General features: G+C 55.2%; 1 protein-coding gene across 4 annotated transcripts in view; it reads right to left on the reverse strand.

Annotated features, from left to right (window-relative positions):
• Positions 1–10955, reverse strand: part of GPR179 (G protein-coupled receptor 179) — a 36511-nt gene extending 25556 nt beyond the window's left edge. For 2 of the 4 annotated variants that reach the window (XR_012156344.1, XM_073325677.1), the window contains exons 1-2: positions 9818–10955; positions 247–355 (exon numbers count right to left, since the gene is read on the reverse strand). Coding sequence is in view for 3 of the 4 variants with exons in the window: in XM_073325677.1 (XP_073181778.1) it covers positions 247–355; positions 9818–10683 (975 nt within the window). In the remaining variant the exon portion in view is untranslated. Of the gene's footprint in view, positions 1–246; positions 356–7080; positions 7175–7274; positions 7330–9817 lie in introns of those variants that run through there. The other 2 variants (XM_073325678.1, XM_073325679.1) reach the window with 2 other exon arrangements.
• Positions 10956–13052: the final 2097 nt, after the last annotated feature.

Here is a 13052-nt window from a genome sequence, read left to right on the forward strand (position 1 = left end):
GAGAGGGATTTCAGTCGCACTGGGGTTTGCCTGGGGAGCTGGAAACTCCCCTGTCCCCAAAGCCCAGCTCGGGCTGTGGGAAAGTCTGGATCTGGACTTGGCCTCTGAGGCCCAGCTGCTCCTACACAGGGGTTCAGTGAGGCAATAAACGAAGAGCTGTCAGAGGAAGAGGGGGCAAACAAGGTGCTAAGTGGTGCCTGGCAGGGAGGGGTGTGGGCAGCACTAATGAGCCCCGACTCCATTTACCTCTGTACTGTTGAGATCACACTGGTGCGTATCGGTGAACCATCCCGGGCCGCTGGCGCACTGATTGATGTCCACGTTCTGCAGCTTGACGTCCATCCTCACCACGCCCCTGGAAGACAGGAGCAAGGGTTGGGTGCAGCAGGAGCTGGGAATCTGAGCCTTAGGTTCCCCCTCTTTCCTCCCATGGGACCAGGCCGTAGCACTAAGGGTCAAAGAAGCTGCAATGGTCCCCACCATTGTTCTGGTGCCCAGGGTGGGAAAGAAGTCTGCCTTCAACCTATGAATGACCTCTGAACCGAGGCTGTAAACTCAGGCTCTGCCCTTGTGGTCGAATAGCCAGGACACTGGCTTGGCCACATGGGCTCCCAATGGCACAGACATCTTGTTCTGCTTTCACTAAGGCTGTGGGAGGCGTGGGTTTTAGTCTTGGCTCTGCTGCTAACAGGCTCCGTGACCTCATGGAAATAATTTTCCCTCTCTCTGCCTCAGTTTCCCCTTCCACCCCTGTCTGGTTTGTCTATTCAAGCTGTGAGCGCTTTGGGGCAGGGGTTGTCTCTTGTCCACCTAGCACAATGGGACTCAGATTTCCAGTGGCTACTCTCATAGCAAGTCAGGCCGGAAGGGACCTCGAGAGATCATCCAGTCCAGCCCCCTGCACTGAGGCAGGACCAAGTGAACCTAGACCATCCTTGATGAGTTATTTAACCTGCTCTTAAAAAACAGCAATGACAGGGACTCCACAACCTCCCTTGAAAGCCTCACTTCACAGAGCTTAATGACCCTGAAAGGTAGAAAGATTTTTCCCAAGAGCTAACCGAAATCTCCCTATGGCTGCAGATTAAGCTCATTAAATCTTGTCCTACCTCCAGTGGCCATGGAGAACAATGGATTCCTGTCCTCTTTGTAACAGCCCTTAAAGTATTTGAAGAAAGTTAAAGGTCCCGCCCTCAGCCTTCTTTTCTCAAGACTAAACACGCCTGGTTTTTTTAACCTTTCCTCATCGTTCAGGTTTTCTAAACCCTCAATCACTTTTGTTGCTCTTCTCAGGATTCCCTCCAATTTGTCCACTTCTTTCCTGAAGTGGTGCCCAGAACTGAACGCACGATTTCAGCTGAGGCCTCACCAGGGCTAAGCAGAATGAGAGAATCACCCCAGTTACTTCCCATGTCTTACATACAAAGCTCCTGTTAATACACCCCAGAGTGATATTAGCCTTGTGCACCACTGCACGAACCGTCGTATTGCAGGAGACTGCGACCTGCAAATTGCAGAACCGAAACCTGAGCTGGAAAGAAAGTTGTCTTCGCTGGGAGAACCCTGCCCCTGGGCAGGGGGGACAGTGCCAGGCTGGGGACGTAAGTGGTGCTAAGGTTTCACACTGGCTCTCTGCCCAGGATTCCTCCTGTTTGTACAGAGCTCAGATGAAAGGGGCTAGTGGTCTGCAAAATGTAGTTCTTCTCATCACCACACATAGTGTGCGCACATTTATCTGTGCATAGTTGTGTGCATGGGAGTTGTAGCCATGTGACAGGGAAGGTGGGGGGGGGTTACACGAGGGATACATAAAATGGGAGAACTAGGCCCCATTGGGGCAAATTCCCCTCGGTTAAGCCCGTTACAGTCCTCTGACTACCCCGCAGTTGCACTGGTGTGATTAAGAAGATAATTGGGCCTGGGAGCTAAGAATCCTAGGGCGAGGAGCCATCCAACGAAGGTGACGGGGGAAACAACAGAGAGCAAGGAAAAGGAAACAGATAAACTGGGGGAGAAAGAGAGTGTGGCTGGATGCATGGGGTGGAGAGACAGAAAGACAGACGGATCTTGACTTGCATACGTTGATAGATAGATTAGATCAGCCTGTGCAGCTCTACTCAGGAGCCATTCATTAGTTTTGACCCATTTTCCATGCACCGGATGGCAACAACCTCCTTTCCCTGTTGCATGTCTCTCTCCCTTGTCATTCTCCATCCAGAGACAGGGAGAGTCCTTTAAGCAGCATGGATCCAGAAGCTGGCAGGGAAGGGGGAATCACACGTGCCAGGTGTTGCCTGGGAAGGGACGAGGGGTTGTTTGTTTTGTAAACAAACCCCCGATAGGCAGCGTGGGCTGCAGCAGGCCTGCCTCTACGGGGCGGTGGGCCAGCTGGCTTCCTGGGCTCCCCCCCCGCCCCCCGACGCGCTTCTGCCCTGGATGCAGGGAGATGAGATTTAGGGCTTAGTGACTGCTCAGCCTGTGGGTGTGTCTTGGGCACAGCTGTTCCCGAGGCTGAGTGATCCAGGCAGTCACAACCACCTTTCTATTTATACCACCTGCCTTGGGTGGCAGCCAGAGGCATGGGGGTGAGGTCTGGGGGAGAAAGGGAAGGGAGGCAGGGACACAGCTTGAATTAGGGGAACGTGTGGGTGAATCCCCCATCAGATCCATAATCTGTCTGGCTGGACATATTATAGCAGCTCCCACTAGTGCTGCACAAAGATTGATCACCCTTTTAATTCTAAACCTCATTTAAATAGAGTAGGGTTTCTTAAACGAACACTGCCAGGTTTAGCCTCTGATCCTGCAATGAGCGCCGGGTGAGCGCTGGGATCCGCTGCAGTATCAGGGCCTAAACTCCTAGATTTACGTTCCATAAAACAAATCAATCAAACAAAAAGAAAATAAAATAAAAAACACCCCAGTCCTCCCCTCAACAAAAAACACAGATGTTTTTAAGAAAACTAAAATCCATAGAAATGACCCACAGCCTTATGAGATGGACAGGCTAGGATGATTTAGATAGATAGATAGATAGATAGATAGATGATCGGTGATTAGATTAGATAGAAATTGACTATAAACCGTAAGTGAAACTGATGTGTTTTCAGCACTTGCGTGATGGGCTCTAAAAGGTGAACACAAAGCATCGGGGGTGGAAAGTGAGATTTGTAAAAGGTTTAATCATTTGAGGTATTCGCAGTAACTCAGGGAAGGACATTTCATAGAATCAGGGAAATGTAGGGCTGGAAGGGACCTCAAGAAGTCATCCAGTCCAGCCCCCTGCGCTGAAGCAGGACCTAGACCATCCCTGTCAGGGGTTTGTCCAGCCAGTCTTCTTTTCTCAAGACTAAGGACTTTGGGGGGTTTGTTTTGTGTTTTTTTAAATCTTGGGGGGAAATCCTGAAATATTTACTCAGGTGAAATTCACCTTTGGGAATTCAGCAGGTGCTTTTTTAAAGGATTGAGTAAAATCTGCCTATCTACCTTAGGGTTTTGTGTCACTGCCCATCACCATGGTATCTGAGCACCTACGTACAATACGTTGGCAATGAGCAAAGTCCGTAGTGCACTTGTGACGTCTCTGGCTCTTTTCCCTTTTGGGGGTATAAAGTCCTACTTGGCATAAGAGCAGGGGGGCTGGAACAATTTGTACGCGGGGGGTGGTGGCTGAGAGCCATTGAACCAAACTGTAAACCCTGGATATGATGGAAACCACTTCAAGACAGCAGGTGCAGCTGCACATGAGTTAGTTGGTCTTTAATGAGTGCGAAGTTGCTGCTGTGACCAGTTACCGTGGAAAAGCTGTCGGATAACTGAGTAAAGAATTCAGGATTTAATATCTTTTCATTGCTATTTGTTGTTTGATCGGAGTAGTGCTTCCATATCCCCATCAGGGATCAGGGCCCGGAGCTGTACACAGCTATAACCAACAAATGGTCCTTGCCCCAAAAGGTTTATAAGCTAAGTATGAAATAAAAGGCGACAAATGGATACTTTCCTCCCACTCAAGTCAATGGGGCCGCTCACCTATGTAAAACTAAGCCTGCGTCTACGTGCTTTTGCTGGATCCAGAGTGCTCGGCACCTTGCAGGATTGAGGGACAACAAAGAGAGCTCCATGTGAATCCCACATGGTTAAGGCTCTGGGTCTGTCTACACTACAGTCAGAGAAGCGACTGCAGCACGTGCAGACATACCCCAGCTAGCTCTGGTCTAGCTCGCTGAGCTCCATCCAGCAAGTAGCCTTGGGGGGCGGTAGTGCGGGCTGTACAGGTCCACACAGGACCACTGGGTCGGTACTCGACTGGCAAGCCCAGGTTGCTGCAGGGTCGCTGCTCTTGTTATTGGAGCTGGCTAGATTTGCAGCCACACCTCGGACGGCAGTGTAGACAGACCCTCTGTGCGATTCCAGATGCAGTGGCTGGCTGGACCTGATCAGTTTCCGGAGGTGGCACTGCCTGAGGGAATTTCCTCCTGGAAAATCCACAAGGAGCTCCTACTGCTCACAGAAACTGTGAGAGCCACTCTGGGACTTCCAGCCTTCCCCCTGGGGGTCAGCATGAGGCTTATGCCCTATTTAAGTCATGCTAGGACCAGTTACTTAAGAGCATCTTGGATTGCAAGCTCTGTAGGACAGGGACTGTCTTTTTGTTCTGGGTCTGTACAGCGCCAAGCACAGTGAAGTGCTGGGCGAGGGCACAATAGTAATCATAGTAAACAAACAAGAAGAGGTTAAGTGGGATTATTAAGTGGGGCATAAGCCTTGGGGCCTTCGGCACAGAGATGAATTTTGCCCAGAAAGTGAGAGAGAGAGAGAGTACTGTGCAACTTTGTAGGAAGGGTGGTTTAATGGATCGGGCACTGGACTGAGACTAGGTGTGCGTCCCGGTTCAGACCTAGATGTCCTGTGTGACCTCGCTCAAGTCACTTTGGCCCAGGTCCTCAAAGGTGCCTAACTCCCATTGAAAGCAGGGCAGGGTTAGGTCTTACATGGGAGTTGGGCGCCTAGGTACCTTTGAGGATCAGGGCCTTAATCTCTCTGTGCCTCAGTCCCCACTCCTGCAAAGATGTCCCCCATCCTGGGATGCTGCAAGGCTAAAATCAATCCATTCCCGTGAGGGGCTAGGGTGAGGGCAGATACGTACCTAGGAAGAGGGAGAGCTGCAGGCTGAGAACCAGAACTAAGTGGCTGGCCGGGAGGGCTTTCTTGCCTCCCACTGGAACCTCTCTGCAGAGAACTGACCCAAAGGGAGGTGATTCTGCAGGAGGGGACGGGAAGGCCTTATCCCAGCACAAAGGGCTGCCCGAACAGCCGCTTCTGCCAAGAGGCCCCAGCGGTTTCCCCGTTACAGGGCTCTCAGACAGTGACAGATCTTCAATAGACCTGGAAGTGATCAGAATTCAGGAGGGGGTTTTATATATATGTGAGAGAAAACGCTCATTTATCTAACGAAATTAGGAGAATTAATTTGGGCCATTGTAGTGCCCAATAGACCAGCCATGAGCATGTAAATGAGGACCAACGCCCATCCAATTATTATTTATATTACAACATGGCCTAGCGGCCCCAGTTGAGATCAGGGCCCCATTGTTCTAGGTGCGGTATCGACATGCAGTGAGAGACAGAAGACCTTACAAACTAAACAGATAAGGTAGGAGGGGAAACTGAGGCACGGAGCAGGGACGTGACTGGCTCAAGTCACCCAGCAGGTCAGTGGCACAGAATGAAGGTCTCCTGATTCCCCAGTCTGCTGTTCCACCCATTAGACCACGGTGCCAGTTCTCAACAGGAACTCTGCCCCTTGAATCTGGGAGGAAAGTCAGTCCAATGTAGAGTTGGGAAATCAGGGAGAAAGAGAGTGCGGGGGGAAGGGATGAGTCAGGGAATTATTAAGGGAGCGTGTCAGTGGCACAGGCCACACGGAGTAGCGACTAGGGATTCAGCAACGCATGAAGGACACGTGGGACACGTCGTGAAAGACAGGGGAGGTGGGGAAATAAACGAAGGAGCGGGCTGGGCCAGAGGAGGCGTTGAATTGGGTCTGGTTTGTGCAGATAGCTGCCCAGACAGCCAAGGCAGTGTCTGAAATCTTCTAGGAGGGAACCTCATTCACTGTAAAACTGAAACAACTGCAGTGTCCCTGCTGACGGCTGTCCCCAGCTAACCCTGCGTCTGGAATAAAACCGAAGCTCAAAGGGGCCTGATCGCCGTCCATAGAGCAACACGAATGTGCCGTGCATGAGCGCTAGACGGATGGATTAGCTGGATGATGCTGGAAAGGGGCTGACTGTGTATTTTTACAGCTGTTGTCCAGGCTCTGAGAAGTATTAAGCTCCACCAGGGAAGCCATTTTCCTTATATTTTTTTTCAACAGGGCTCCCTTCCACAATTCGCATTGCTCTAGTGAGAGGCGTCTGCGGGTAGAAACGTTGGCCATGCATTTCCAGCCGTGGGGAGGGATATATATATATATTTTTTTACAATGCTGAGAATACTTGTCTGGCAGGGGTGTGTGTGTTTGTGAGACTGTGTGCGTCTCAGTGATTGTGTGGCTAGGTGTGTATCTGAGTGTCTGTGGTTCTGAATATGTATGTGACTCTGCGTGTGTGGGATTGGGTGTGAGTCTGAGTGCATGTGTGTGTGACTGTGTGGGATTGTGTGTCTGTGACTGTGTGTCCATAGGAGTGCGTGTGCGTGTACCCTGCGATTTATACAAAAGGCACGGACGGTTACACAACATGGTGGTACCTTTGTAGCAGGGCATGACTTTATAGGAGATGAAACTGACCCATACGGCCCTAGGTGACCAGAAACAAGCAGGAGGGCATGATGTATACTCAGATCAGACTTATTCACCTGCATAAACTCGTGGCCAGGGGGTGCCATCTATGCTTGGAGGACACAGTGTAAACGGCCACCTGTTATTTCTGTTTTCTGTAAGCAGGAAAACAGCTGGGAATAGAAGGGAGAGCCGGGGGGACCTATTGATGCCTAGATACGTGCAAAAGCAGAATGCTGAGACTCTGGGTGGCTCCAGATGGCACCAGCTTCAGAAAACAAATAGAAAGAGATACATGCCTCCATCAGCACCTAATCCTTCCCCATCCTAAGGCTGGGGTCATGGGACCGCTCTTTGGATAGAGGGTAATATTGCTTCTCACTTCGAGACAATAAGGCAGGACCCAAGAGCAGAATCACCTGTAGGAGACACCCCCCAAGAAAAGATGAAACCAATCTGTTCATTGACTTGATCACAGTCTGTAAGTACCTACGTGGGGAACCAACATTTCATAACGGGCTCTTCAGTCTAGCAGAGGAAGGTCTAACACGATCCAGCGGCTGGAAGTTGAAGCTAGACAAATTCAGACCGGAAATAAGGCGTAAATTTAATGGTAAGAGTCATTAACCATCAGAGCAATTTACCTGGGGGCAGTTCTCTGGCCTGTGTTATGCAGGAGGTCAGACTGGATGATCACAATGGGCCCTGCTGGCCTTAGGATGTCTGACTCCAGTTCCAAGCTCTGGATGTAGCTCCAATCTTCTTCTCTCTATAATGGGCTGAATTAGATTCCAGCCACCCCAACTATGGAAGGTTCCAGCTCCAAATCCGCAGTGACCCAGAGTCCTGAGTCACTTTGGGGAGGTCCTTGGATTTGACCCACCAGATCTGAGACTTTGGATGCAACTCTGGATTGGAACGTTTGGTTTGGGCTCCAGGATGTGAAGCGCTAGAAGGAAACGCATAAATCCTATTTCTGGGCAGCTATCCTAGAGAACAGGCTCTGACTGGAATCTGTAGAAAGTTAACCTCGGAGCCCTGGGAAAGCATTGGCAATGTTCTGGTCTTATCACCCAGCATTCTGGTCCTGCATCTTCTCTTGTGATCCTAGGTTTACCGTCCCTTCGCACTGGCATAGATCAACCCTCTTGAGCATCATCGTTCCAGAAACACCTCGGTATCAAACGCCAAAGGCTCCGAGTCCAGAGCTGGCCCTATAAACCATAGCTGGGTAGAAGGATGCCACTGTCTTATGAGAGCCGCTGTAGTCCAGTGGGGGAAACACTAGATTGGGATCCAGGTAAATCCCAGTGCTGCTTCTGACCTGCTGCTTGTCTTTGCGCTTCTATTGTCCCCTCTCTGGCTTGTCTGACCTGCCCTCTCTCCTGTTGGCCAAGCCTGTTTGGCTCCTTGGTCACGGCATGGAAAGACAGGGGCTTGCTGGGGGGAATCCATTTCGCCTTGTCATAGGGCCGATCGCCCAGGCCACGCCGGTGAGGCTGTGTTAACCCTTTGCTGCTCACCAGGTGGCCTGGCCTGGCACCCTCTCCCTGCTCTGACACGGTCCCCGATAGATCTGGAATGCTGGGGTGCAAATGAGGTTGAGGCCCCCTCCATTTCAGTCGGTCCCTGGCCACTCTGGGGGCTGAAAATAGCTTCTCCCCTCCCCCTACATGATCTCGTGCAAAGGACGCCCGTGGGGAGCCTGGGAGGAAAGACGGGGATGCCAAGGGTGGCACAGAGGCTTGGCACCGAGCGTCAGAGTTGCCAGCTGGAAGCTTGTAGCCCCCAGAAGCAGAGCAGGACCAAACACACAGGATGCCTGGAGTCTGGCAGGAGCGCTGGAATTCCCTGTGATCAGAGTGAGCCGCGGCAGGAAAGGAGGGATGAGGCCAGGGGGGTGAAAGGGCTCCCCCTGCTCCCAATCCATCGGTGACCCGTCATGCCGTACCTCAAACCCCCCCTTGTAATAACCACATGGAGCCAGGTTCGTTCAGGGCCCAGCCATGGATTGGCTGGCCAGGGCTGTGGCTTGGGGTCACCACCTGAATATACAGTGACAATGTCAGCTGGCGTCCAGCCTGTCTTCCAGCAGAGTCCAGGGCACTGGAAACCCCGGGGAAGGGGTGAGGAAAGATGTGGTGGAGACCCAGCGGTGTGTACGCTGGGGGCCCCTGCAGGTCCACACCCAGGACGATGGACCAGAGGGGGTCCCCAGAGCTCTGTCCCTGGGTAGCTGGGCTGACGGGCACCTCTGCAGCTCTGTGCCAAGGCGTAGGTGGGATGAAGAAATTCCTGCAGCTCTGCACCTCTGAGCATGTAAGTGGCAGGGATCCCGGCCCCTCTGCACCCAGAGAGTGGGGGCTGGGGGAACCACGCTGCACTGCATCCCAGGGGTACGCTAGGTGGGGGGATCCCCCTGTTTTGCACCCGTGGTGGGGTATGTTAGGTAGGGGATCCCCCAGTCTGGCACCCTGAGGTGGGGTTCGTTCAGTGCCGGGGGGGGGCTGTCCACCAGCTCTGCATCCTGGTGTGAGGTATGTTATGTCAGGTGGGGGATCCCCAGCTCTGCACATGGGGGTGGGGTATTTTAGGTCAGGGTATCTCCAACTTCGTACCCCGAGGTGGGATATTGTAGGTGGGGGATCCCCAGCTCCGCATGCCGGGGTGGGGTGTATTAGGAGGGGGATCCCCAGCTCTGCATCCAGGGGAGATATGTTACATGGGGGGAATCCCCCAGTTTGGCACCCCGGGGTGGGGTACGTTAGGTGGGGGGAATGCCCTAGTTTGGCACCCCAGTTAGGTGGGGGGCAGGTCCCTCAGCTCTGCACTCTGCAGTGCGGGGGTGGGGGGGAATTCCTCCAAGTCTGCAGCCCAGGGAAGTGAGACAAGAAAAGAATCCGCCCACCCCCGGCTGCGGGCTGGAGGGGAGGGGGAATGCAGCGCTCTGAATGCTCCTTCCCAAGCACCCCCCCACCCTCATCTTCATGCACCTCCCCCCACAGGCACAACCCCCCCGGTGTCGCCCCCACTCACTTGAACTCAGGGCTCAGGTCCGGCTTCAACCCGTAGAAGGAGGAGGACAGGGTCACCATCCAGCTGGGCAGGAACTTGCTCTCCTGGCACTCCAGGAAGGGCAGCGACCACTTGACGTGGCTGGAGTCCATCACATAGCTGTCGCCCCGGTTCCACTTGGGGGTGTCCAGGCTCTTGAGGTCATTGCTGAGGACCCGCTTGTGCAGGAAAAGGCCCCGCTGGGCCTGCAGGCCGTTGAACCACTGGTTTTCCCAGCTCAGGTTCCGCAGGCTCTCAGAAGAGGCGGACAGGTCCTGCAGCAGGATCTCGTTGTTCTCCTTTGTGGCCTGGAGCATCAGCTGAGGTTTGGAAGACGCCGGGTGGGCGTCAAAGGTCAGCACAGCCCGGTAGACCTGGGGATCCCCTTCAACGACGCTCCGGACCAGGGCATGGTACCACTCCACATCCTCCTTGACGCTCGACTCCCTGATGTCATTGGTCTGGAAGATCATGTTGAGGAAGTTGGTGGCATGGGTTAGGGTCTCGGTGGCCCCCCTCAGGGTGGAGCGCAGGCCCGGCGGGGGGCTGGAGGCCCTGCCCCCATCCCGCACCTCGAAGCGGTGGCTGCAGTTGGCTTGGGAGAGCCTCAGAGCATCCCCCGAGTACAGGAAAGTCAAGGCTGCCTCAGAACCCTCCAGGTCCACCTTGTCCAGGTCCGGGGTGGGCACCCAAGTGGAAGCTGAGGAAGAGGACGATGATGGAGTCCATTCCTTCGCCTTGGGCGTCCTGGCCTTGGGGGGAGGCGACCTCTGGGGCTGGAAGATCCCTGCACCCCACACAAGCTCCATCTGGAAGCCCCAGAGCAGAGGCCACAGCCAGACCCCCATGGCTGGGTGAAGGGATCAAAAGAGCCGAGAGCCTGCCACCCTGCAGCCGGCAGGGCTCATCTCAGCAGCAGTGGCAGCAGAAGCCGGGCAGGGGGAAGAAGCCCCCCTTTCCCGCAGACAAGTGGTGGTGCATCGGGAGACCCTTAGGAGGTGGAAGAACAAAGCGGTGACAGGTTCATGGCTAAGAGAAGCCGTGGCGGTGTGCATTTATGCCTGCCCAAGTGTCCTCTGCGTCTCCTGAAATATGCAGGACTCTCCCGCAATTGCTCATTCTGTTTGTTTTGTTTTTTTTTTGCCCCCCCCCCCCCCGCCACCCCCTCCCCCCTTTGCTGGCAACGGAACGGACGTCACCGGCTCCAAACTATGTACATCTGTCGGCGCTGCCCTCCTCGCCACCCCTCCCCGGTCGCTCGTCCACGCCTGGACCTAATGCGAAGGCTTTTAAATCGCTGCAGATCCTCCCCCCGCCCCCCCCCTCCCCGCCCCGGAGCGCCTCGCTGCCCACTAATGCTCCAAATGGAGACATCCACCCCGGGCCGGAGGCAGGGACTGATTGAGGGCGAGTCTCTCTCCTGCGTTAGGTCCATTAGGGAGATCTGGGGCTGGCTGTGATGCGAGCAAATCCTAGATGGGGCTCCATGGCAACGGAGCCTGTCCATGCCTCGCCCCCACCCCGCTTCCCCATTCATCGCTTCGCCAAGGCCAGGATGGGCATTTATAAGGTCACCCGCTGCTGTTCGCATCACGCCGCGACATGGAATTAACCATTTCGGCTCCGCCTGGCCGGGGCGGGGGCCGGGGCTGTGTGTGTGCGGGGGGGGGTTCAGCCACTCTGCGGGGCTCACGAGCCGCGCCTGCTACGCACCCAGGGTCACCAGGCGGCGTGTCCGTGACTGGCGGCCTGGGGCGAGAAGCGGGGAGCAGACGGAAAGGGGAGTGGGCTGGAGAGAATGAAAAAGGGACCGAGACACAGACAGAGCGAGCGAGAGGCCATCCGGGAGGGAGAGCGCCAGAGCCGGGGGTGCCGCAGCCCCGGCTCGAAGTGGGTCTGCCCGATGCGGGGCGTAGGGTTGGGTTGGACGGTGCTCGGCACCCCCCCCGCTGCACGGGTTGTTCCGAGGGCACTGGACCGAGGGAGAGGAGGGCGGCGGGGGGTGGGGGGGCTGGGAGCGGCCTCCCCTCCTGCGGACAAGAGTTTCTGCTTCAGCTGCCTGTTAGCACACACGCCTGGCTGCTGGGAATGGGGGGATGAGCTGGGAGGCCCCTACAGGCTAAGCCGGGCTGCAGGGCGCAGAGTCCTTTGCAGACATCGGCTATTTATGAACCAGGAGGAGGCAGGTAACCGTCCCACCCAGGGCCAGAGATCCAGGACGGTGTAACCCTCCCACCGAGAGATCCGGGACAGTGTAACCCTCCCACCCAAGACCAGAGATCCGGGACGGTGTAACCCTCCCACCCAAGACCAGAGATCCGGGACAGTGTAACACTCCAACCCAGAGACCCGGGACAGTGTAACCCTCCCACCCAGGGCTAGAGACCCGGGACGGTGTAACCCTCCCACCCAGGGACAGGGACCCGGGACGGTGTAACCCTCACACCCAGGGACAGGGACCCGGGATGGTGTAACCCTCATATCCAGGGCCAGGGACCCAGGAGGGTGTAACCCTCACACCCAGGGACAGGGACCCGGGATGGTGTAACCCTCACACCTGGGGCCCCGGGATCAGAGTTCCAGGGTGAAGGGGACAGCCATGCATCTGCAGCCACTTGATTTAGGCTAGAGGAAGGTGACAAGCCGCTGTTGGGGGTGCACCTCTGCTTGTGGACTGGGAGCCTGATTCTCCCCCCGCTCAGCCTGGGGCAGTGACTCCATCCAAGTCAATGGGGCGAATGGGGAAGGAGGGGCTGGAGCGGAGCTCAAAGGACTGGGCTGATGGTTCTGAGCGACCGATGTGCTGGATCCCCCGAGCAGGGGGAAAGCAGAGGCTGCTGCCTTTTGATTTAGGCTTAAACCGAATCCCGCTCTCCCAGGGATGGTTCCGCTCGGCCAGTGCCACACCCACAGTGCTGATGGCTCCTGCTTCCTCCTCTCTATCTAACCCTGTGTCCTGATCTGCCGCCTAGCTAGCCTGTTCCCCATTGTGAAGGCGGGAAACTGAGGCACGATGTGCCTTGCCCCAGGTCCCACAGCGAGTCAGTGGCAGAGCCAGGCAGAGGACCCAGATCCCCTGATGCATGGCCGTGTTCTGCAGCGGCTAGCCCGTGCGGCCAGCTCCCGCTGCTGCCTCCCCATCAGCACACAGAGGGTGGTGCTGTCATGCCACGTCGAGTCGTTCGGTTGGACTGGCACGTTTACCAGCCAGGTCCTC

This window comes from Lepidochelys kempii, chromosome 27 (assembly GCF_965140265.1).
Source record: "Lepidochelys kempii isolate rLepKem1 chromosome 27, rLepKem1.hap2, whole genome shotgun sequence".
In the NCBI taxonomy this organism is placed as follows: Eukaryota; Metazoa; Chordata; order Testudines; family Cheloniidae; genus Lepidochelys; species Lepidochelys kempii.